General features: G+C 52.0%; 6 protein-coding genes across 6 annotated transcripts; 3 read left to right on the forward strand and 3 right to left on the reverse strand.

Annotated features, from left to right (window-relative positions):
• Positions 1 to 4,470: 4,470 nt before the first annotated feature.
• On the reverse strand, positions 4,471 to 5,427 carry PHYSODRAFT_468129 (hypothetical protein; the record flags this gene model as incomplete). Its single annotated transcript, XM_009515571.1, has 2 exons — positions 4,471 to 4,801; positions 4,979 to 5,427. Coding segments are annotated over 2 exons (780 nt in total), but the record flags the coding sequence as incomplete, so codon positions are not given.
• A 1,548-nt stretch (positions 5,428 to 6,975) lies between these two features.
• PHYSODRAFT_475266 (hypothetical protein) lies at positions 6,976 to 7,518 on the reverse strand (the record flags this gene model as incomplete). The annotated part of the gene is made up of 1 exon (XM_009515572.1): positions 6,976 to 7,518. One exon carries the CDS (start codon positions 7,516 to 7,518, stop codon positions 6,976 to 6,978), a length of 543 nt encoding a protein of 180 aa, XP_009513867.1.
• A 1,371-nt stretch (positions 7,519 to 8,889) lies between these two features.
• PHYSODRAFT_467904 (hypothetical protein) lies at positions 8,890 to 13,012 on the forward strand (the record flags this gene model as incomplete). Its single annotated transcript, XM_009515573.1, has 2 exons — positions 8,890 to 9,297; positions 12,350 to 13,012. The coding sequence occupies 2 exons, from the start codon at positions 8,890 to 8,892 to the stop codon at positions 13,010 to 13,012; spliced, it is 1,071 nt and encodes a 356-aa protein (XP_009513868.1).
• Positions 13,013 to 15,614: 2,602 nt separating this feature from the next.
• On the forward strand, positions 15,615 to 16,382 carry PHYSODRAFT_248314 (hypothetical protein; the record flags this gene model as incomplete). The annotated part of the gene is made up of 2 exons (XM_009515574.1): positions 15,615 to 16,012; positions 16,184 to 16,382. 2 exons carry the CDS (start codon positions 15,615 to 15,617, stop codon positions 16,380 to 16,382), a joined length of 597 nt encoding a protein of 198 aa, XP_009513869.1.
• A 1,135-nt stretch (positions 16,383 to 17,517) lies between these two features.
• On the forward strand, positions 17,518 to 18,045 carry PHYSODRAFT_292902 (hypothetical protein; the record flags this gene model as incomplete). The annotated part of the gene is made up of 1 exon (XM_009515575.1): positions 17,518 to 18,045. One exon carries the CDS (start codon positions 17,518 to 17,520, stop codon positions 18,043 to 18,045), a length of 528 nt encoding a protein of 175 aa, XP_009513870.1.
• A 382-nt stretch (positions 18,046 to 18,427) lies between these two features.
• On the reverse strand, positions 18,428 to 21,361 carry PHYSODRAFT_320511 (hypothetical protein; the record flags this gene model as incomplete). Its single annotated transcript, XM_009515576.1, has 1 exon — positions 18,428 to 21,361. One exon carries the CDS (start codon positions 21,359 to 21,361, stop codon positions 18,428 to 18,430), a length of 2,934 nt encoding a protein of 977 aa, XP_009513871.1.
• Between the last annotated feature and the right edge of the window lie 491 nt (positions 21,362 to 21,852).

Genomic DNA, 21,852 nt, shown 5'->3' on the forward strand with positions numbered 1-21,852 from the left:
TCGGCGACTTCAACGTTCAAGGTGCCGGGACTCGCTCAAGTCGGGGGAAGTGTAATGATCTGCACGTGCAAGAGCAGAACACAACCACATCATCAGTTGAGTCCGCACGCAGAGAGCCCAAGTCGTCGTCTGCATATTCACCGATTGCGCAAGCTCCTGCTCCGGCACGCCTCAGCCAACCACTTCGTGTTTAGGACCGAGCGCCATGAGGGCGCCCTCGGGTAGATGGATAGCAGCAAACAGACAAAGACATCAATTCAGTTTCCATTTTACTCGCAACACAACAAGCACAACCAGATCCTTACAGTAGCAGTTCTCCGTTAGTAAAAGTAGCACTAAGAAAGTAATTTTACAGTATGCTCGTATGTTAACGTTAGTATTTTATTGATTTATAAATAGTAGTATTGGTATAAAGATGCTTTTACTATTGGTACGACATGGATAATCAGACTTGAAAATAATAGTATATCAAACCATCATAATACTACACCTTTGCCAATCGCAAGTTGGCAGCAGTGTAAAGCAAAACGGTGTGAAGTAACTTAAGTAACATCCAAAAATCGGAAAATAATTTCTGAAATTAGTACTTAGAGCAATGTGGATTTAGTGCAGAGCAAACTCAAATCACTGGTCAGTAACAGACTGTCTCCGCCGGCAACATGCCCCAAGAGCCGAAGCATGGGCTTGCGGCCCGCACGCGTGTGCTCGATGCACACCGAGAACTGTAAGCGGACGCAAGGTCTGCTATTCGTAGCGAGCCCATGGAGTATGGAACTTAGATGTTTGCTGTGGACTAAATCCACATTAGTCTGTTCTAATCCTCGAAAATAAATTTTTGAAAAAAGTATTTTTCGTATTACCGGGACTCTCGGCTTTGCCTTACACTACTGCCAACTTGGATTGGCACAGGTGTAGTGATAACCCATCCTAAGCTTTTTACTGAAACTTGTTCGCATGAGCAGACCTCTACTTATGCGGGAAAAATCATATTTCCCTCTTTTTCAGCAATTATGATCTTTTTTTGAAGAGCAAAATATGGAAAATCTGGGATTCACTATTTACTATTTAGTAGTAAGTTATTGCTTGAAGTATATGAAGCTAAAGCGAAGCCAGACTGCTACTGCACGCCGTATGGATCGAATTGTAAGGACTAAATAGGTTTACGAATCATTATCTCAAGTTTCACAGCGTTATCTAAGGTCCCATTTGTGAGAAATCGGACCCAGTAACTGGATCATTAGTCAAAATTTCGAAAACTATACATGTAGCAACCACGCAACATCGTTAATGAAGGTAATACTGGGGATGCTTAACGAATACTCTGTAATGCATTAGTTCTATTAGACTTTGAGTTATGGAGCGACAAGGAGGCTGGCGGCAATCATTCTTGCTACGTTCACAATTATCGCAGTTTGTGTCTATTGTATTCTTGACTTACTATTATCTACAGCGTTATTTCACGTTAAACACCGATTGTCGCCGGCAAACGGAATCGTGGTGTGCGGAAACTTATAAAATTATCATCTGGTATGGATTCACTAGAAAAATGAGAAGTTCCCGGCTAAAAGTGCTGATAAGTTCCCGGCAAAAATGCTGATACATGTCTTTTTGATGTATACTGCGTTGTTAGTGGTGTGGTCGACTTGAGATGAATAATATCAATACATGTTGAGGAATCATTATGTCCGAGAGAGAGAGAGAGAGAGAGCTGCAAACTCGAAAAGGAAGTCACGGAAAGGTCATATTGATGTCAAAACTGACTCAAACCTGATGGTAAAAAATGCTCTACCGAGCTCTTTTATGAAAGTGAAGGAGAGGTATAATCTCCAGCAGAGAGATAAAGTATGCTGCCTACGTTCTCACCACTTTCAGTGGTACTTTGTATGTCATTCCTATGAGGCGAATTTTAAATGAGGGGCATATGGTTAGTGCTGGCCGTGAAGGGCGTCTCATGAAATAGTTTTCGAAGGGGTATCTCGTTAGGTTTCCCTAATACATTAATAAAATAAGCACTGATCCAACCTCTTGCAAGTACAGAGCCTCAATCTTAAACAAAAAGCGGCACAAAGACTAAAAGGCGCAATACACGTCAACTCGGGGATACCTACTGGCCATGAAAGGATTTGTAGCGAGTGTCGGGACACCTGCTCGTCGGTGGGTCCGCAAGCTCGCTACAGTGCTGCTGCGGGCAAGGTCCGTGGATACAGAATGACAATGACACGAACTGGCCACACTCAGCAGCCGGAACCCCGCTAAGAGTCCCTATTTATTCACTTGTTCGTCAATCGCGGCCACTTCAAGTCGGCACTGCAACCTCGACCTCTGCTGCTACACTACACGACTTTACAGGTGCGCTCCACGTCACCAGCAAGCCTCCGGTCAATCCGTCTGACTTGTCCTGTCTATTCGTAGCTCGTCCTGTAATGTCGGCAGTTGCTGCTGCTCTACTGTTCTGCTGTTGCTGTCTGTGGCTGTTGCTAGTGCTCGCTGTCTGGCAGATTGCCAAGTGAGCCCTCGCCCGCGAACAGCCCGTCGCTAGCCTCGGACGCCCTCAGCCATCGGTTCGCTCGGCTGCTGTGAGCCGCTCGTGCGTTGCTTCGGTGCAAGATCGCGCCTCGCACTCGCTGTTGGCGATCTTTCCGTCTGTAACCCCCGTCCTTCGCTGCTCGCCTCGTAGTGTGAGCCAGCTGCGCTCGTGTACTCCTTCATCATGGGCCTGCTGAACACACTCACTGTCACGTACTCGCTACAGATTGCTAATGCAAGTGCTGCTAAAGCGCTGAGAAATAAACATTATTCCTGTTGTCCTGTTGCTACCCAATTGCCTACCGTTAGTCGTTTTCAAAAGCACAACTATTTTCAGCGTACTTTTGTGCGGAGGTAAGATTAACCGAGAGTTCCACGGCTCAGCAACGGTGTAGTAGTGCACTAAAGGAAAATGTCAGGTTATCAAAATCGATCAGCAGAAGATTAGACAGCGGAGGACCGCAAAACCGACCAAGCAATTGATGCAGCTTGCTATACAAAGCAGCTACGTCAAAGTACACAACAGTTACAGATAAAGCAAATCGAACAGACTATCAACACTGGCGGATAGCTCCAAGAAAGCACTTCAAACGATGTAGAACCTTCAAAACTTCTCCCATATTCTGTCAGTGATCGCCAGGATATAGGAAAAATTCGGAAATTTCCGTATTGGTAGAGGTCTGCGCATGAGGCATGCGTGTGAAGTGTTGATACACAATCTCGATACACTCGCTTACTCCTAGCACTACAGGTCAACTAAATGAAGTTTGACGACAAATTAAATGATTTCTCAGCGTATCAGGCTGTTAAGCTTTCTTGTATGCAAAGGTTTCGATCGGCTCTGGGGGGCATCGCGAAATTTTGTGTAAAGCACAATATTTAGTGTCGCCCCAAATTAGCAGCGAGGAAGCGCAGTGAACGAGGTGCTCAGCTAGTATATATTATTATCCATGTGAAATGTGTTAAGAGCTTGAGCAATGTCCTGGCGCTCTCTTTCTTTCATAAATAACGTATCACCCAATTTCCATGAATAAACGCCAGCACCCCAGTGTACCCAAAATACAGCCATCACTATCTAATGAAAAAGATCGCCTCATTTTTTTTATTTCAAAATACGAATTCCTTGAAGCGTCTCGAGGTTACAGCATCCTCTTATCGCGTGCGTTGTCGCTTGGTGGGTCCAACTTGTTCTTCGTCACCAAAACACCAGCTCCGGACCTCTGGAGTCTGAAGACGAGCTTCAATCCACTGCAGACTGTCATTTGAAGCTTGGTAGATGGCATTGCGGATGGCGATACGCGAGTCGGCGTCCTGAAATTTGTTATTTTCCAGCATCCACAAAACTTTCTCTAGCCCTTCTTCATCCTTTTTGAGCGCCTTACGCAAAACCCACACGCGGTCGCTTTCCGTCACCCACTCCAGGACTTCAAGATGATCAAAAGACCATAAATGGTCCCAAGTCGCTTCACGATCCGGTTGCGCTCCATTTTCAAGCAGCCACCGCGTAACGACTACTTTCGCATTCCAAGCAGCAGCCTGGAAATGGTCGGATGTGTATGATTGGCACCCGTGCCGCCACAGCCACCGAAGCATCCGGAGATCTCCTACTGCCACGATAATTCGTCGTACGTCTGGTACGCTCACTCGCGCTCCTTGGTAAATTATCTGCAATGTCTCCGACTTGCCTGTGCGCTTGTTCCAGGTCTCCTGGGCCCATTGAGTATCTTTCGCGCGCACTTGATATCCACGCCCTAGTAGCCACTCGACAACAGAAATTTTTCCAAACATGAAGGCATTCGCCATCACCGCCGTCAAATATTTCGGATGGGAGAACCAGCAATTCATCGCCAGCATTTGCACAATCTTGAGGTGACCCCCACGAGCAGCAAGTGCTGCAGAGTTCATGAGGTCCGGAATCGAAAACTGGCTTCCGTAGACTTTGTACAGCCATTCGACCACCGGTAGGTGACCATTTCCCGCAGCCCATTTGATTGCATTTCCCGTACACCCTTGAGTGCGATAGTCATGTAGCCAGCAGACAACGTCGAGGTGGCCATTTACCGCAGCACCGTCCATTGCAGCTGTGGTGCATCCTTCAGTGCGATTATCATGCAGCCATTCTACAACCGCTAGGTGGCCATTCTTCGCAGCGCCATTCATGGCTTCCTGGGTGCAGCCCTTTTTGTAGACATTTTTGCGAGCATGTAGCCATTTCACTACTTCTAGATGGCCATGGGTAGCAGCGATATCCATAGTTTTCGCCGTAAGATAACCCCTTCCATGATTGTATATCCATTTCAGCGCGTCTAACCTCCCGTGCCTAGCTGCATCATCCGCTACTGTCATCCACCGTCTTGTTCCATGAGCGCCGGCGACCACTTTCATCACTTCAAAATGCCCATTGCATACTGCCGAGACGTACGCTCTGTCCGTGCACATATCGCCCCAATACCTTAGCCGGTTGATATTCGCGTGAAGCCACTGGACAACCTCAAGATGCCCATTAGCGGCTGCAGCATCCATAACATCGGCGCTATATCCCCCGCCGTTGCTGTACAGCCACTTTACCACTTCAAGGTGTCCTCCTGCTGCGGCATTCTGCATGGCACGACTTCCGGGAACTCCGCGTTCATGTAGCCATTTTACTACTTCCAAGTGCCCGTTTGCTGCTGCAGCGTCCATGGGATCGAAGTCACCACCGCGAGCGCCTTGGTCCCAGAGCCACTCCACCACATCCATGTGCCTATTTCCAGCAGCAGCACCCAACGCCTGTGCAGACTGTGGGTCATATCCATAGAGCCACTTTACTGTCTCCAGATGTCCTTGGCCTGCTGCTTCTTGTAAAGTCCACGCAAATTCAGTTCTCCACGGTCCCCGACGGTCCTCACGTTTGGCTACCATCCACTGCAACACGCGGAGATGACCGCCTCGTGCAGCAGATTTGATCGCCTCGTTCCAATCCGGAGCCGATCGCCCAAGAAGATACTCGAGAGCGCGCACAGAAGCCCCTCGTCCACAGGCGGCATTGAAAGCTTTCTGTCCCGGAAAGTCATCGATGAACCCGTCGATAAGTTGCTCAACCTCCGGTATGGACTCCTTGCGGGGGAAACACTCGCGCGACACATGGCGAACCGCAGCGCGCAGTGGTAGCGCATCCTTGGCCTCCATTTTGCTTCTTGAAGAATGGACGAGTTTTCTAGAGAAATATTAGTCCCTTTCGCATATAAAATCTAGAGAGGTCAATCGATCAATCAAGTCACGTTTGCCCCTACTTTAAGTATCTGCGATTTGAAGTCACGATAAGAAGTTTCTTGTTTTTCGTAATACCGTCCGAGTAATGCGGATACACCTAGGTAATGCACCAACTTTTTTGTTAGCATTCTCGTAAAATGTTCTGTAATTTTGAACGATGCTCTGGTGCCCGCAACCCATTCTACCCGTCATGAGCATTTTCGAGATCGTGTCGGGCGTCTTCTCATCAAGTTGCATCCACTTCTGAAATTGCGCTTCCTGCAACTTAACCGCAACGCCTTGCGTGGTCTCGTCCTTCATCGCCGCTGAGATCGCCTGGGATGTCTCCATAAATGTCCACCAGTTGCTTGATCATACGTCCGTTTCTATCTGCGGGTTCAGGTTGGTGAAGAAGTGATACCAAACGCCCAACGCTGGGTTGGCAACAAGCCCCTCCACTGTCCCCCACATTATATCGGTGCCGTGTTGCTATTGATAATCGCAACATTGGCGTCATTTGTACATTGAAACCCAGCACCCGCTCAGCCATGAACACGGGGACACTATTAGCCTAATCGAGACGGTCGCGTTAGTGTTGCTAAACTTTGCATACTTATAAGTATAAATTTGCTATACGTACATTTTTGAGTCGCAATATCGGGTAGGAAGCTTACTATAGTAATGATTAAAAATTATCCTATTCCCGTGATTTAGGTACTACCTAGGCAAGGTAGTCTAAGTACGCCAATTTCTAGTGAAACCCATTGAACCGACCGCATGTCAGCTCGTTGAGATACTCATGCTTGCCATGGGTTTAGTTTTCGAAGCTGCTGTTGTGCGTAACCATACACCTCGACATGCTGTTTCATGAAGCCTACTCGCCCTGTGGCTGGATAAATGGTTTTATCCGATGTTCTTGCAACGCTGCATCATAAAACTCAACAGCTACAGCACGGTCGTCATTTTATCACTCTGCACTCGTGTCACCTGGGCCCACTACCTTCGCTTCGACGCAATGGACCACAGCGCCAGCCCAAACCGATAACACTCGAATCATTCCTCGGTACAATCTCCAGTGGCTGAATCCATCCCAAGGAGAACATTTAAACGTAGAGCACAACTACTTGTCTGCGTTCCAGATTTCAAAGCTCACCCTATCAAATGCACACAGCCATCAGCTTACCAAGAAGAAATCCAGCCTCGTACATAACCGACCACTCACCTCGTGCCTCCTCCTCCTCCATTCGTCTTCGTCGAGTACCTCAGCGTGGGGAAGTGAGTCGTCCACCTGGGGAAGAACGCGTCTCCGCCTTCAATCTCCCTCTGCACTCTCGATACGTAGCACGACTCAGCGACCTGGGCGTCCATCGCCTCCTGGTACAACCGCTGGCCTCCGCCAATGAACACGCGACTGCAGTCGCGGTACTGCGGGTCCGAGTTGACCAATTCCAGCGCCTGATGCAGCGTCCGAGCCACGCGCACACCAGACCAGCGACCGCCAGCAGCTTCAACTTGAGCCTGTGGTGGTCTCTCGAGCGTCGAGGACACGACGATCGTGTGGCGGTTCGGGATGGGCTCATCGAACTCCTGGAAGGAGCGACGACCGACCACCAGCACTTGGTCGCGAGTGGCGGAGCTGAAAAACGCCCAGTCTGCTGGCAGGTTCCATGGCAACTTGCCCTGCTTGCCGATCACGCGGTTCACGGAGCACGCCACGATTAGAGACACCGGGAGCCTTCGCTGTCCTCCAGCTGTAGCCATGCTTGGAAATGTAACTGCCGCCTCATGTGGACCACTTCGTGTATCTGACACCAAAGATGGCTACAAAAACCTACTAGTGAAGTTTCAAGCCTGCTTATCGTCAATGCGTGAATAGCTACACTGGCCGCTTAAACAGTACCTGCGCATTGAAAGTATTTCCAAACACAAGTTATACCTCGAGACCGACCATAGCCTACTAGAGTTCATCCAATTGTTTGATGTGCTACCGAAGCTTATAAATGGGAAATGTCCCAACGCCAATATCAAGACATATTCAAGCATGGAGAGAACCAGAGCGTTGTTTGAACGAAACTTACGAGATATTTTACATGGGCAATGTTTTTATCACAAGTTGGTGCATTACCTAGGTGTATCCGCATTACTCGGACGGTATTACGAAAAACAAAAAACTTCTTATCGTGACTTCAAGACGCAGATACTTAAAGTAGGGGCAAACGTGACTTGATTGATCGATTGACCTCTCTAGATTTTATATGCGAAAGGGACTAATATTTCTCTAGAAAACTCGTCCATTCTTCAAGAAGCAAAATGGAGGCCAAGGATGCGCTACCACTGCGCGCTGCGGTTCGCCATGTGTCGCGCGAGTGTTTCCCCCGCAAGGAGTCCATACCGGAGGTTGAGCAACTTATCGACGGATTCATCGATGACTTTCCGGGACAGAAAGCTTTCAATGCCGCCTGTGGACGAGGGGCTTCTGTGCGCGCTCTCGAGTATCTTCTTGGGCGATCGGCTCCGGATTGGAACGAGGCGATCAAATCTGCTGCACGAGGCGGTCATCTCCGCGTGTTGCAGTGGATGGTAGCCAAACGTGAGGACCGTCGGGAACCGTGGAGAACTGAATTTGCGTGGACTTTACAAGAAGCAGCAGGCCAAGGACATCTGGAGACAGTAAAGTGGCTCTATGGATATGACCCACAGTCTGCACAGGCGTTGGGTGCTGCTGCTGGAAATAGGCACATGGATGTGGTGGAGTGGCTCTGGGACCAAGGCGCTCGCGGTGGTGACTTCGATCCCATGGACGCTGCAGCAGCAAACGGGCACTTGGAAGTAGTAAAATGGCTACATGAACGCGGAGTTCCCGGAAGTCGTGCCATGCAGAATGCCGCAGCAGGAGGACACCTTGAAGTGGTAAAGTGGCTGTACAGCAACGGCGGGGGATATAGCGCCGATGTTATGGATGCTGCAGCCGCTAATGGGCATCTTGAGGTTGTCCAGTGGCTTCACGCGAATATCAACCGGCTAAGGTATTGGGGCGATATGTGCACGGACAGAGCGTACGTCTCGGCAGTATGCAATGGGCATTTTGAAGTGATGAAAGTGGTCGCCGGCGCTCATGGAACAAGACGGTGGATGACAGTAGCGGATGATGCAGCTAGGCACGGGAGGTTAGACGCGCTGAAATGGATATACAATCATGGAAGGGGTTATCTTACGGCGAAAACTATGGATATCGCTGCTACCCATGGCCATCTAGAAGTAGTGAAATGGCTACATGCTCGCAAAAATGTCTACAAAAAGGGCTGCACCCAGGAAGCCATGAATGGCGCTGCGAAGAATGGCCACCTAGCGGTTGTAGAATGGCTGCATGATAATCGCACTGAAGGATGCACCACAGCTGCAATGGACGGTGCTGCGGTAAATGGCCACCTCGACGTTGTCTGCTGGCTACATGACTATCGCACTCAAGGGTGTACGGGAAATGCAATCAAATGGGCTGCGGGAAATGGGCACTTGGAGGTGGTGGAATGGCTGCTCAAAGTCTACGGAAGTGAGTTTTTAATTCCCGACCTCATGGATTCTGCAGCGTTGGCTGCTTGTGGGGGCTACCTGAAGATAGTGCAACTGCTAGCGATGAATTGCTGGTTCTCCCATCCGAAATATTTGACGGCGGTGATGGCGAATGCCTTCATGTTTGGAAAAATTTCTGTTGTCGAGTGGCTACTAGGGCGTGGATATCAAGTGCGCGCGAAAGATACTCAATGGGCCCAGGAGACCTGGAACAAGCGCACAGGCAAGTCGGAGACATTGCAGATAATTTACCAAGGAGCGCGAGTGAGCGTACCAGACGTACGACGAATTATCGTGGCAGTAGGAGATCTCCGGATGCTTCGGTGGCTGTGGCGGCACGGGTGCCAATCATACACATCCGACCATTTCCAGGCTGCTGCTTGGAATGCGAAAGTAGTCGTTACGCGGTGGCTGCTTGAAAATGGAGCGCAACCGGATCGTGAAGCGACTTGGGACCATTTATGGTCTTTTGATCATCTTGAAGTCCTGGAGTGGGTGACGGAAAGCGACCGCGTGTGGGTTTTGCGTAAGGCGCTCAAAAAGGATGAAGAAGGGCTAGAGAAAGTTTTGTGGATGCTGGAAAATAACAAATTTCAGGACGCCGACTCGCGTATCGCCATCCGCAATGCCATCTACCAAGCTTCAAATGACAGTCTGCAGTGGATTGAAGCTCGTCTTCAGACTCCAGAGGTCCGGAGCTGGTGTTTTGGTGACGAAGAACAAGTTGGACCCACCAAGCGACAACGCACGCGATAAGAGGATGCTGTAACCTCGAGACGCTTCAAGGAATTCGTATTTTGAAATAAAAAAAATGAGGCGATCTTTTTCATTAGATAGTGATGGCTGTATTTTGGGTACACTGGGGTGCTGGCGTTTATTCATGGAAATTGGGTGATACGTTATTTATGAAAGAAAGAGAGCGACATTGCTCAAGCTCTTAAAACATTTCACATGGATAATAATATATATTATATATATACAGAAGAAGGCCCCAGCTCGCCCGCCCCTAGATGCTACACAAGTATTCGCTTCAGAAGACTCAACGTTGTTTTACATCTCAGTCATATTTAATGTTATCAGGATCGGAAACACCGTTATTCAATAGTGCTGACTTCTGCGACGAGACTATGATAAATAATAGGCAGCGTTTCCTTCACCCTTAGTACTTGTCCGACTAGTAGCAGTGTGACCCCGTTACCAGGGGTATCTGACAAACTCGATTCCACTGCCCCTTACCACTACGGAATACTACGGTAACTGTTGTTTTGTGACATGCCTAGAAAAAAATTACAGGAGGATGAAAGGACTCGTCTCAACCACCAACAATTTCATGTCGTATCAATTTTACGTCGGGATACGGACACAATGAAAAAATACCACAGCTTGCAGTACTTCGACGCTTTCAGCCTCATTTTAAAGTTGTTTACGCCTGCAGTCTACTGTACGTATCCGCGTATCGAACCTCTGTTTCGTTGCAAGACTACTTAAGTACATAGTACTATAATACAGTTATAGGTACACCATGATGAAATCGTTTGTATCGTCGAACATGAACAGAAAAGTACCAAAGAGATACAGATACGGATGGACGCCAGCGCAACTCACAGTCGGTGCTGAGCTCCCAGTTCCCCTGGGGAATCCCCACGTAAACATTGAGAGATCGATTGGTTTCCCAGCCCATAAGGACAATCCTTGCGATGTGTGGAGGGGCTCGGACCTTCATTTCACAGTTTTCCAGCCAACCTACACAGTCATGCAGACATACTCGGCTTTGCTTCTTGTCCTGGTGCTTTGTATTGCTACTGTGCCGACCGGTGTAAAGGCAAGTTTGGGTGCATTCACCTCGTCTACCAAGAACCCGAACGATGTCCGTGGTAGAATGCTCTTGAGATATGAAGGTGGAGACGCAAAGAAGAGCGAACACTCGACAACTCGCTCTTCTCCAAGCTGAAGTATGCGTTCTCGGCATTCACTCATAGAAGCGAGATCTCCCCGGAAGTACGAGGCTGGCTCAAGACGAAGCAGACGCCAGACGACGTGTTCAGCCTGCTCAAGCTGGACGACGGACTACTGGAGAACCCGAACCTGCAGTGGTGGGCTGCCTTCCTCGACGAGTACAACAAGAAGCACCTTGGAAACGAGGTCAATATGCTACGGGGATGAAGCGGTGGCGAAGATGCTCGAGACAGTCAAGCTGAACCCAACAACGGAGCATCTTGCATCTAAGCTGCAGAATGAGCAAGTGGCGTCACCCCAGACTACATGTTCAAGTGGTTCAGGCTGAATGAGACCTCGTGCGAAATTAAACATTTGGTGGCATTTCTACTGGTAAATTTTGCCTAAGTCTATTCCAATCAAGCAAGATGTTTTATCTTGAGAAAAGTGATATTAGGCCATTTTCGAAAGAAACAATGGAGAGCGATGATGCCTTGCCGCTGCGCGCCGCGGTTCGACTTGTGTCTAGAGAGTGTTTCCCTCGCAACGAATCTTTGCCGGAGGTTGAGCAACTTATCGACGGATTCATCGATGACTTTCCGGGACAGAAAGCTTTCAATGCCGCCTGTGGACGAGGGGCTTCTGTGCGCGCTCTCGAGTATCTTCTTGGGCGATCGGCTCCGGATTGGAACGAGGCGATCAAATCTGCTGCACGAGGCGGTCATCTCCGCGTGTTGCAGTGGATGGTGGCCAAGCGTGAGGACCGCCGGGGACCTTGGAGAGTTGACTTTTCGTGGGTTCTACTAGAAGCAGCAGCTTGTGGACATCTCGATGTGGTCAAGTGGCTCTATCAGTATGATGCGCTCGGGTCTGCTGATGCTTTGAGTGATGCTGCCGCAAATGGGCATCTATCTGTGGTTCAGTGGCTGTGGGAGCAAGGCGTTCGAGATCGCAACTTTGACCCAGTAGACTTTGCTGCAGCAAACGGTCACCTAGAAGTGGTGCAATGGCTGTATGGACGTGAGTATCGTTGTGGCTTCAGAGGAATCGACGTTGCTGCGGCCAATGGACACCTCGAAGTGGTAAGTGGCTGCACAGCAAAGGACACAAATGTAACACCAATGCAATGGACGATGCAGCCGCTAATGGGCATTTTGAGGTGGTCAAGTGGCTACACGAAAACGTGAAAAGAAGCTGGCTGGACGGTAAATTGTGCACACAGAAAGCTTTTGTATCTGCAGCCTACAATGGACATTTCGAAGTGATGAAGTGGATCAACGGTCATTATGGGTACCTTGATCAGAAGCTGGTGGAGACAATGGCGGATGAAACAGCAAGTTGTGGAAGGTTGGACGCTCTGAAATGGCTGAATAATAATGGGTATTACATCACGCCGAGAGCTATGGATTCTGCTGCGACCAACGGGCATTTGGACGTAGTAAAATGGCTACATGCTCGCAAAAATGGCTGCACCAAGGCAGCAATCGATGGCGCTGCGAAAAATGGTCATCTAGCAGTGATAGAATGGCTACATGACAACCTCGACGAAGGATGCACCACAGATGCAATGGATGGAGCAGCATCCAATGGCCATCTCGACGTTGTCCGCTGGTTGCACAGCCATTGCACTCAAGGTTGTACAGGAGATGCCATTAAATGTGCTGCTGGTGGTGCGCTGGCTGTGCAAAGTCTACGCAAGTCAGTTTTCGATTCCCGACCTCATGGATTCAGCAGCGTGTGCAGCTCGTAGGGGTCACCTGGGGATATTGCAAATGCTAGCGACGACTAATTGGTTCTCCCATCCGAAATACTTGACGCCAGTGACGACGAACGCTTTCATAAATGAAAAAGTTCTAGTTGTCGAGTGGCTGCTTTGTCATGGATACCAAGTGCGCGCGGAAGATGCTCAATGGGCTCAGGGATTCTGGAACAGGCGGACATTCAAATCGGAGACGACGACGATCGTGTACAGAGGAGCTGAGGTGAGTGTACCAGACGTACGAGGAATCCTCATGGCCCGAGGGAATATCCGGACGCTTCGGTGGTTATGGCTTCATGGATGCAACACATACACAGTTGAAGACCTCGAGAATGCGGCTTGTTTGAACGGAGTCGTGGTGACGCGGTGGCTGATCGAGAATGGGGCACGCCTGGGTCGCGAGGCAGTCTGGGACATTTTCAGGACTTTTGATCGTCTGGAAGTCGTGGAGTGGGTGCCTGAAAGTGATTGCGTGTGGGTTGTGCGTAAGGTGCTTGGAGAGGACGAGAAGGAAGGCAGCCTAAACAAAGTGCTGTGGGTGCTTGAGAATGTTGAATTTAAGGACGTCAACTCACGTATCGCCGTCCGAAACGCCATCACTGAAGCTTCAAGGTATGTTTTCCAATGGATTAAAGCTCGTCTTCAGAGGCCAGACGTCCGAACTTGGTGCTTTGGCTCGACCGATGAAGAAGAACAAGCTGGACCTAGCAAGCGGCAGCGTACGGATTAAGATTTTTTTTAAATTGGACGCATATCGTCTAGCTCCACTTGCTGAACCTGCTGGTGGTGGGGCCCAAAATCTATCCATCAAACTAAGTTTTTTTTTACTTTAGTCGCCTACTATATAACAACACGTTATATAATAACTTAATGAAAGTTTTTTATGCGGTGATTGATGTAAAAGGATCAAGGAACTATACGAGGAATTTTCTTCATAGGCGTTAAATGAGTAAAAACCTCCGGCATTCTCGAACTCGCAGCGTGCCACTCAGCTCCGATGCAGAATTTGCCGCCCCGACCAGTGCTTACGGCGGTAGCTGTGGTTTGCCGCAAGTACTTCTCCCAGCACGCGAGCCTCCTGCCACGTCTTGCGAACCGCATCGACAGCTTCATCGACTCGTTCTCCCACGATGGCGCTCTCGTTAAGGCTTGCGAGCGCGGCGACTCAGCGCAGTCGTTGCAGTATTTTTTTCTCTCGCGAGGACGCAATCTGTTGGCGTGGTGCAGTGAAGAAGGCGGCGAAGAGTGGATTCACTCATGTACTTCAGTGGATGGCGCAGCTTCCGCTTGACCAAGGCCCGTGGACAGCAGACTTTGAAGGAACCCTCGACATGGCTGCAAAAGGTGGTCATCTGGAAACCGCAAAATGGCTACATGAACATCGCGGAGTTAAAGTCTCAGCTAAAGCAATTGAAAAAGCTGCTAAGAATGGTCATTTGGACGTTGTGCAGTGATTTCAAAGGTGATGCTGCGGCGTATGCAGCTTCGAGTGGGCATCTCGAGATATTGAAATGGCTCCACAATCAAGGTGCAACTTGCCCTGAGTTTGGTGTCGTACTTGCTGCTGAACATGGACACCTGGAAGTGATTAAGTGGCTGAGTGAACATGGAAACCAAGAGTTTAATCCCAGTATCCTGGATTCCGCCGCGGAAAACGGTCATGCAGTGGCTTCATGAGAATCGCCAAGATGGCTGTACGGCCGCTGCTAGTGGCCATCTTGCAGTGGTGGAATGGCTGCACAATAACCGGAAGAAAGGATGTACTACAAATGCAATGGACGGGGCTCCAGCGGTCATCTAGACGTGGTGAAGTTTCTTCATGCCAGCCGCAGTGAAGGCTGCACTACTGCAGCAATGGAAGGGGCTATTCGTGGTGGTCATGCGGTTGTTGCTCAATGCCTTAAAGACAACCGGACGGACGGTTGGTCGAAAGATTTCCCTGAATACGCAGTGGAGCGTGTGGTCTCGGATGGACATCTTGAAATGCTCAAGTGGCTTCTCACTAATCTCCCCGATGCAAAATGCAGTGCTAAATTGATGGACAAAGCGGCTGGAGCAGGTCACCTCGACATGGTGAAATGGCTGCATGAGAACAGATCGGAAGGTTGCAGCACGGAGGCGATGGATCAAGCAGCAGCGAACAACCACTTGGAAATACTTAAGTGGCTGCATAGTAACCGCAGCGAGGGTTGCACTGCCAATGCTATCGACTACGCTGCTGCCACTGGAAACTTGGAGATCGCAAAATGGCTACACGCGAATTGCCGCAAAGGGTGCACCCTGGAAGCTTTTGTTCTTGCTGCCAAGTACGACAACGTGGAGGTGCTGAAATGGCTGTACAAGACTCAACCGTATGGATGAATATAGTGGTCTTTCCGACTGATAACTTATGGCTGATCTCCACCTGAATTACAGCCTATCATATCGCCTGGAGTCGCTATTTCAGCCAATGACATCGGTTAGGGCTAGGTGAATGCATTCCGACACTTTCCGACAAATATTTGTCGGAAGGCTGGCCTAAATATATACATGCTATACAAAAGTCAAGTATAGAAAATATTTTGCAAATATTTTCGCCGTTCTGACAGCTAGGATGTGTCCTAGAATAAGACGGACTGGAGTTTTGATTGGTGTTCATTGCAAGAATCGCGACCATGTTCAAGAAAGGAGGCCCCCACACGCGACCCAGCGGCGGCCAGAGATCGTGACCACGACGGCGAGCGCGGAGCGCGGTTCCTGCACAGTGCCGCCACCTCCGCGCACGCATCCGACGGACCCGGGGCATGACGTCTCGCGCGGCGCACCGGTCGGGGCTGGATGGAGCACGTCGAGCGTGTGCTACTGCAGGGCGCTGCCCATCGACGCGAAGACGTTGTGCGTGCTCACGATGGGCAGCGATGAGGTGGTGGTGCGCGAGGGCAATTGCATCGGCGAGAGTGGTGTGTCGGGCGAGATGATCAAGAGCGAGCAGGAGCTGGAGAAGGCTGTCCGGTGAGGGAAGCGAGGATGAGCCGTGCACCAAGGGCAACAAGGTCAGCAGGTGAACGGCGCTGGTGGCGGTCTACGACGAGGTCGCCGGCCGGCGCACAACGTCCCGGGCTCCGTCTCCGTCGAGGGCTGCTACTTCCGAGACGTCGGCCAGCTCTACTGTTCGTGCGGCAGCACGTCGTGCACCATGCCCCCCAAGATCGTCAGCAAGATGACCCTCGTGACCATGAATAAGATCGGCGGCGAGCCGACCAAGCCCAAGGACAAGAAGGTGGACGGGTGCACGTGGTCGCAGGGCTCCACGTCGGCAAGCTCAAAAGCGGGGCGTCGGTCTGTCAGGCTCATCCAGCGAGGAGTCCACCAGCGCAGGTGAAATGGGCGGACCCCTGCTGGGTCCTCCATGCGCGTCGCTGCCCCGGACGAGATGGAGGCCAAGGCCACCGCGGTCGTGAACGTGCCCCGCGAAGGGCAACGGCCCGTCATGACCTCGCTGGTGGGCCCGTTCGAGGCTGGTGAAGTCGAATGAGACGAACAGGAGTAGCGTTAGACTACGCGTGCTGCAACAACCGGCAAGATTGCCGAGATAGCATCTTAGAAGGTGAACTGCAGTAATATATGTAGCTATCCTTGTACTCTTTGATATCTTCTACTACATGTAGTATTAGCCGCATGTGCTTCCATTCGACACCGTCACTTACTTTACCATCTTCACCGCAGTTGTATTTTGGAGAGAACCTAAATTTGGTCAATACTTTAAGTAAGAGTCCTATTTGTCGGAAAATGTAGGGATGTCGGAACCGTCGCGATATGGTAGCAGCGAAAACGTTCATAAAAAGTGTTCTAAAAGTGCTCTAATTGTCCTAACGTATATTAACCTAATTAAGTAAAAGTACCGGTAATTTATTCGGACGAGGGCGAGCGGATGCGAGCGCGAGGCTAACTCGATGCATTCACCGATAGCCAACACCCGCCGATCAGGCGGGGGAGTGTCTGCGCGAGCGAGCGGACGCGAGCGCTGCAACCCGATATTTTTTTCTAGACACCGCACCTGGCCGAGCCGAGGACTTAGCGTAAGGCACGAGGGGGTGGGGCAGGCCGCGCAGCGGCGCTCCCCGAGCGAAGCGAGAGAGGGGTGGGCCCCCCGAAGTGCCGTCGCTAAGTCCGCAGGTGAGAGCCAACGGGCGAGTGTCCGCCCCCTTAGAATTTCCGGCCATGTTGCTGAGACTGTTCTTCCAGGAAGACTGGTCCCGAGTACCGACTATTAACTGGGAAATGTGCCTACTAAAGTCAAGTTAATATTTTTAGGAAAATTAGGACAGTTTAGTTCGGTTTTAGGAAGTTTTAACCAGCACCCAACCGTATGAAGCTTCACGCATTCCCAAGTTTCAACTCGCGATGATTGCCGACATGGCTTCGTCAATGCGTCCGTGTCCCCGCGTGATAAAGTGGTTTTACGACTGTGGAGAATCGATGCCCGGGATTGTCGAGAACACACTGCACTCTCCACAATGTATCAATGCGTTCGACGCAGCTCAAGCCAAAGCCAGCCTCGAATTGATTCAGTGCGTCGTAAAGCGGAGCCCCAGTCTCAACACGCCCAAGGCGGTGCGTCTTGCCGCTCAGAACCAAAATCAGGTTTGTATGCGGTGGCTCCTTGGCAATTTGACAAGCTCGACGCCGATTTGGTGGCGACTTTGGTCGGTAAATACGGCTACTCGGAGGTGTTGGCGGTTCAAACGGAGAGCAATCGGCTGGCTGCAGTCGCCTCTGCTGCACGCGATGGTAAGCTTGACGTCATGAAGCAGCTTTTCAAGGGGGATCGAGAACGCTTTACGGGCACGCAGCGGATCATTCGCGCAGCTGTACAGAGTGGCCACAAGGGCGTCGTGCAGTGGCTGCGCCAGCACGTCGACTTTGAGGAACGCTACGCTTGGACTTTCAGTCCGAGAGTCGGTCGTACCAGACCTCGGGGTGAAGACGATATGCCTTTCGGCATGCAGATGTTGTTGGGGTTTGGACGCCGCCGCCTCATGTAGGCTGGGCAGGAGGCGGGCGGCCAGGAAACGAATTTAGTTTTGCTGTTGATTCCCCCAGGCTTTGTTCTACCTTGGATGCCAGGACGTTAACGAGCATCAATGAATCATTTACACGTCCGCTTCAACGTATCCATCTTGCTTCAGTTTGTGTATCCGTACACGATGTTGAAGATCGGGAATCATTGCAACCTTCGGCGATGCTTCGCGTTGCAACAAATCCGGCGCCGTTTGAAGCCTTCAACGCTGCTCAAAGTTGAAAGGGGTCTTCTTCGTATTCGGGGGTGGTGCAGATTGGCGACGGTTAAATACAAGTGCCGTGATCGCTGCCCTCTTATACTACAATGTTGCTACAGGCTTACTTACTTACTATCTGACATGCCTGTTACCTTGAATTCAATAGTCGCTGCTGCTGCTGTTGCGGCTGCTGCTGGGGCTGGCTAGTTACAGGGCGGTGCGTCGGCGCGAGCTGCTCCATCAGCAGCATTTCAGGCCGCTTCGCGGTGGTCGCCGGCGCGGGTACTGGGACAGAACGCTGCGGCTGAGGCTGTGGCTGCGGCTGGGGTTGAGACACAGGCTGGGCTTGAGGCTGAGGCTGAGACTGTGGAGCACTGCCACTTCCAGACGCAAGTCTTGAGGATTCATCTGGTCGCGGAGGTTCCGGTCTCAGCAGCGTCGATCCTGGAGGAGGGGGCAGCAATCCCATCCGCGGTGTGCTTGCAGGCGACGAGTTTCTCCCCAATCCAGCTGAAAACATCCCCATAGTCATGGGGAGTCCTGCAATACCCTTCCCACCCAGCGGAGATCGAATAGCCGCAGCAGGGGGAGCGTGAGGAACGGTGGTAGCAATGGGCTTTGCCACCGCTGGGGGGTACGGCACCGCTTCCAGCAGCCGTTTTGTGAGTTGTACCGATGGCAGGTCCTTGTTCACCAGGTAAACGAACTTGAGATCTTGGAATCGCTCCGATGTCGGGTAGATGAGCGAGCGCAGCAGATGCGCCGAGTCTCGCGTCAGCATCCCCTCTTCCTCTAGCCGACAGAAGCGCAGATACATTTCCTTGCGGATACTGAAGTGCAGGTCCACGAAGGAGTTCATCTGGATACGCTCGCGGGTCTGGGACGAATGGGTGGTATCTGCAGCAACAGGGTGGCTGGGCGCACCTGCGGACGTTGCGCACCCCGGCGAGGCGCTTGCATTCGACGAGCTCGTGGATACATCAATCTTGGCACGCTTGTTCGCGCTTGTGCTGCTTGTTCGGCTGGTCGACGTACGCTTCTCGCGCTTCGGCTTCACTGGCGCAGCGCCCTCGTCGATCTCCTGTGACGCCACTTCACGCAGGATATCAAACGCGCTAAGACCGCGTCCCGCTGCACCAGGTTGGCCCTGCTTCGATTTTCGGGCGGCCGTCGGCTTCGACGACTTGGGAGCGGTGGACACTTCCTTTCGGACCGCCTGCACGGACTTCACATTCGGCATCGGACGCGGGCACAGCGGGAAACGCCCATTCTTCTGCTCCATCTTCACGTACACCTGGAAGTTGGCCGGCATTGCCATCGACGGCTTTGACGAAGACGTGGCTTTATCTTTGGCGGGGTTCAGCATTGGAAGCGAAGTCACCGTCGGCTTAAATGACGAGGATTGTGCCTCATTCGTCGGCGGACTGTTCAAAAGCGACATAACGGTATTGCACGATGAATGCCGATTCGAGTTGTCCGAAGAAGACGAGGCAGATGCCGTCGACTTCTGCTTTTCAGCCTTCGCCTCTGAACCCGTTTTGTTAGTTGAGCCAATCTTGGCAGTGGTAGCTTTGGACGGAGAGCTGTGTGCCTCGGTAGCCGCCTTGACAGTGTGCTCTGGAGACGCGTGCATCATCGCAGCAGCCTTCGCATCCGGCGTCGTAGATTCATCCGCTTTGACGCCAGCATTTGCCTTTTCCTTTGTGGTGGTCGCAGTCGGGCTAGTCTTCGCAGCATCGGTCGTTTTCGCTTCTGACGCTGGTGAATCAGCTTTAGAGGGGGACGCAGCAGGGCTTGATCTTTTCGCTGGCGCAGGCTTCGCGCAATTCGACTCGGATTGAGCATTCCCCCCGCTATCTTCCATCTTTTCATTCGCAGTCTCTTTCGCACGCGCATTCGCAGGGGAATCGCCCACTTCTGACAGTTTTCGCTTCTTTTTCGCCGGTGCCTTCGCGATCTTGACCTCGACTTCCCTGTCGGGCTCCCCCTCGTCGTCGTCGTTGTCCTCCTTCTTCTCCTCCATGTCTTCGTCGTCGTTGTCCTCCTTCTTCTCCTCCATGTCTTCGTCATCGTCGTCCATGACCACAACCGCCTTGCTGAGCTTCTTAGTCTTCGCAACCGCCTCCGCAGCCGTTTCGCTCTCTTTCGGTGACGTCACCTTCTTCGCAGCCTTCGCAATCGCGTTGCTCGTCGAGATATACGCCGCCTTCGCCTTTAGAACCGACCGGTTGCCGTTGTGGAAGGCGCGCGCGTCGTCAATACACCTCGGACACACGTACGTCGAGTCTTTCCACCTTCCGGAGCTCTTAATCGGCGGCAGACAGCCGATATGGAACCAATTGTTGCAGCAGTCGCACGCCAGACTCTCGTTAATGTGCTCGTCGTCCATCGCGTACCAGTCGTCGAACGACTTGCTCCAGCGCGTGAAGTGGATCTTAATGCGCTCGCCCTTGGTGTCCACCTCGGTGATCAGTGCGTTATACAGCACCTCGTCGTTGTCCACGAGCACCGCCTGGTTGACCTTAAAGCCCGTGGACACCTCTGGCTCCTTGGCCGTCGTGGAGAACGGCAGGCGGCAGCTGCCGCAGCGCGAGCCGACGTCCTCCTCGTCGCTCTCGTCCGCCTTGGCCTCGTCCTCGTCCGTGTCGTGGCCCTCGCTCTGCTCGGACTCGCACTTGTGGCAGCAGAAGCCGTTGGGGTTGCCCACGTCCTCGTTGCGCAGCTTGGCGCACTTGGCGTGGAAGCCCTTGCCGCACCACTCGCAGAAGTGGTCGCAGCCCGTGCGCGCGCACTGCACGCAGGGCCGCTGCGCGCGCCGGAAGGCCACGAAGTCGCAGATCTGGCAGCCCGTGGACGCCACGCTCTTCTTGCCCACGGGCCAGGCCTTGGCCACGCCCTCCAGCAGCATGCTGTTGCCGCACTGCTCGCACTCGCGGTGGCCGGGCGTGGACGTGCCCCCCGAGGAGGACGAGGCCGACAGCGCCGGGCTGCTGCCGCCCGCGCCCAGCGCCGACTTCTTGCGCCGCTTCTGCTGCGCGGCCACGCCCGCCTTGGCCCCCTTGCCCTTGAGATTCCGCCCCATCCAGAGTGATGGTCCCTCGTGCGCGCGCCGTCCCTCGGTGGTGGTTTTCGGAGTGGCCGCGATATCTTCCCCGATTCCCTACGTATACTGAGACATCTGGCCGTACTTAGGCGCGGCTAGAGTGGCACACACGACGCTCTCTCAGCCAATGGCAGCGCTCCGATTGCACAACGCCTGAGTCGGCGGCCTGATTCCGGGCAGCCATCTTGCGCACTGGACCGCAAGATCGCCCGAGCTCTCACGACCGTCCACTGCTGCAAGCAGTGCTGGCGCTGCTGGGACGGTCGGCCAAGCGGGATGTGTTGCCCCGGGACAGCGGGCACGTCCAGGGGGGGATTCGAGCCGCGGCCCGCCCGGCGAAACAGCTTGTGCACCGCGGCAGGGATTTGGCGCCTCGAGCTTCTTCCTTCGCGGTGGGCGCCGCAGATATTTTCGCCCTCTATAGTATAGGTAGCGGTACCTCGGGCGACGTCATCCCCGACGACGTCACC

Source organism: Phytophthora sojae, assembly GCF_000149755.1.
Source record: "Phytophthora sojae unplaced genomic scaffold PHYSOscaffold_1, whole genome shotgun sequence".
Taxonomy (NCBI): domain Eukaryota; phylum Oomycota; class Peronosporomycetes; order Peronosporales; family Peronosporaceae; genus Phytophthora; species Phytophthora sojae.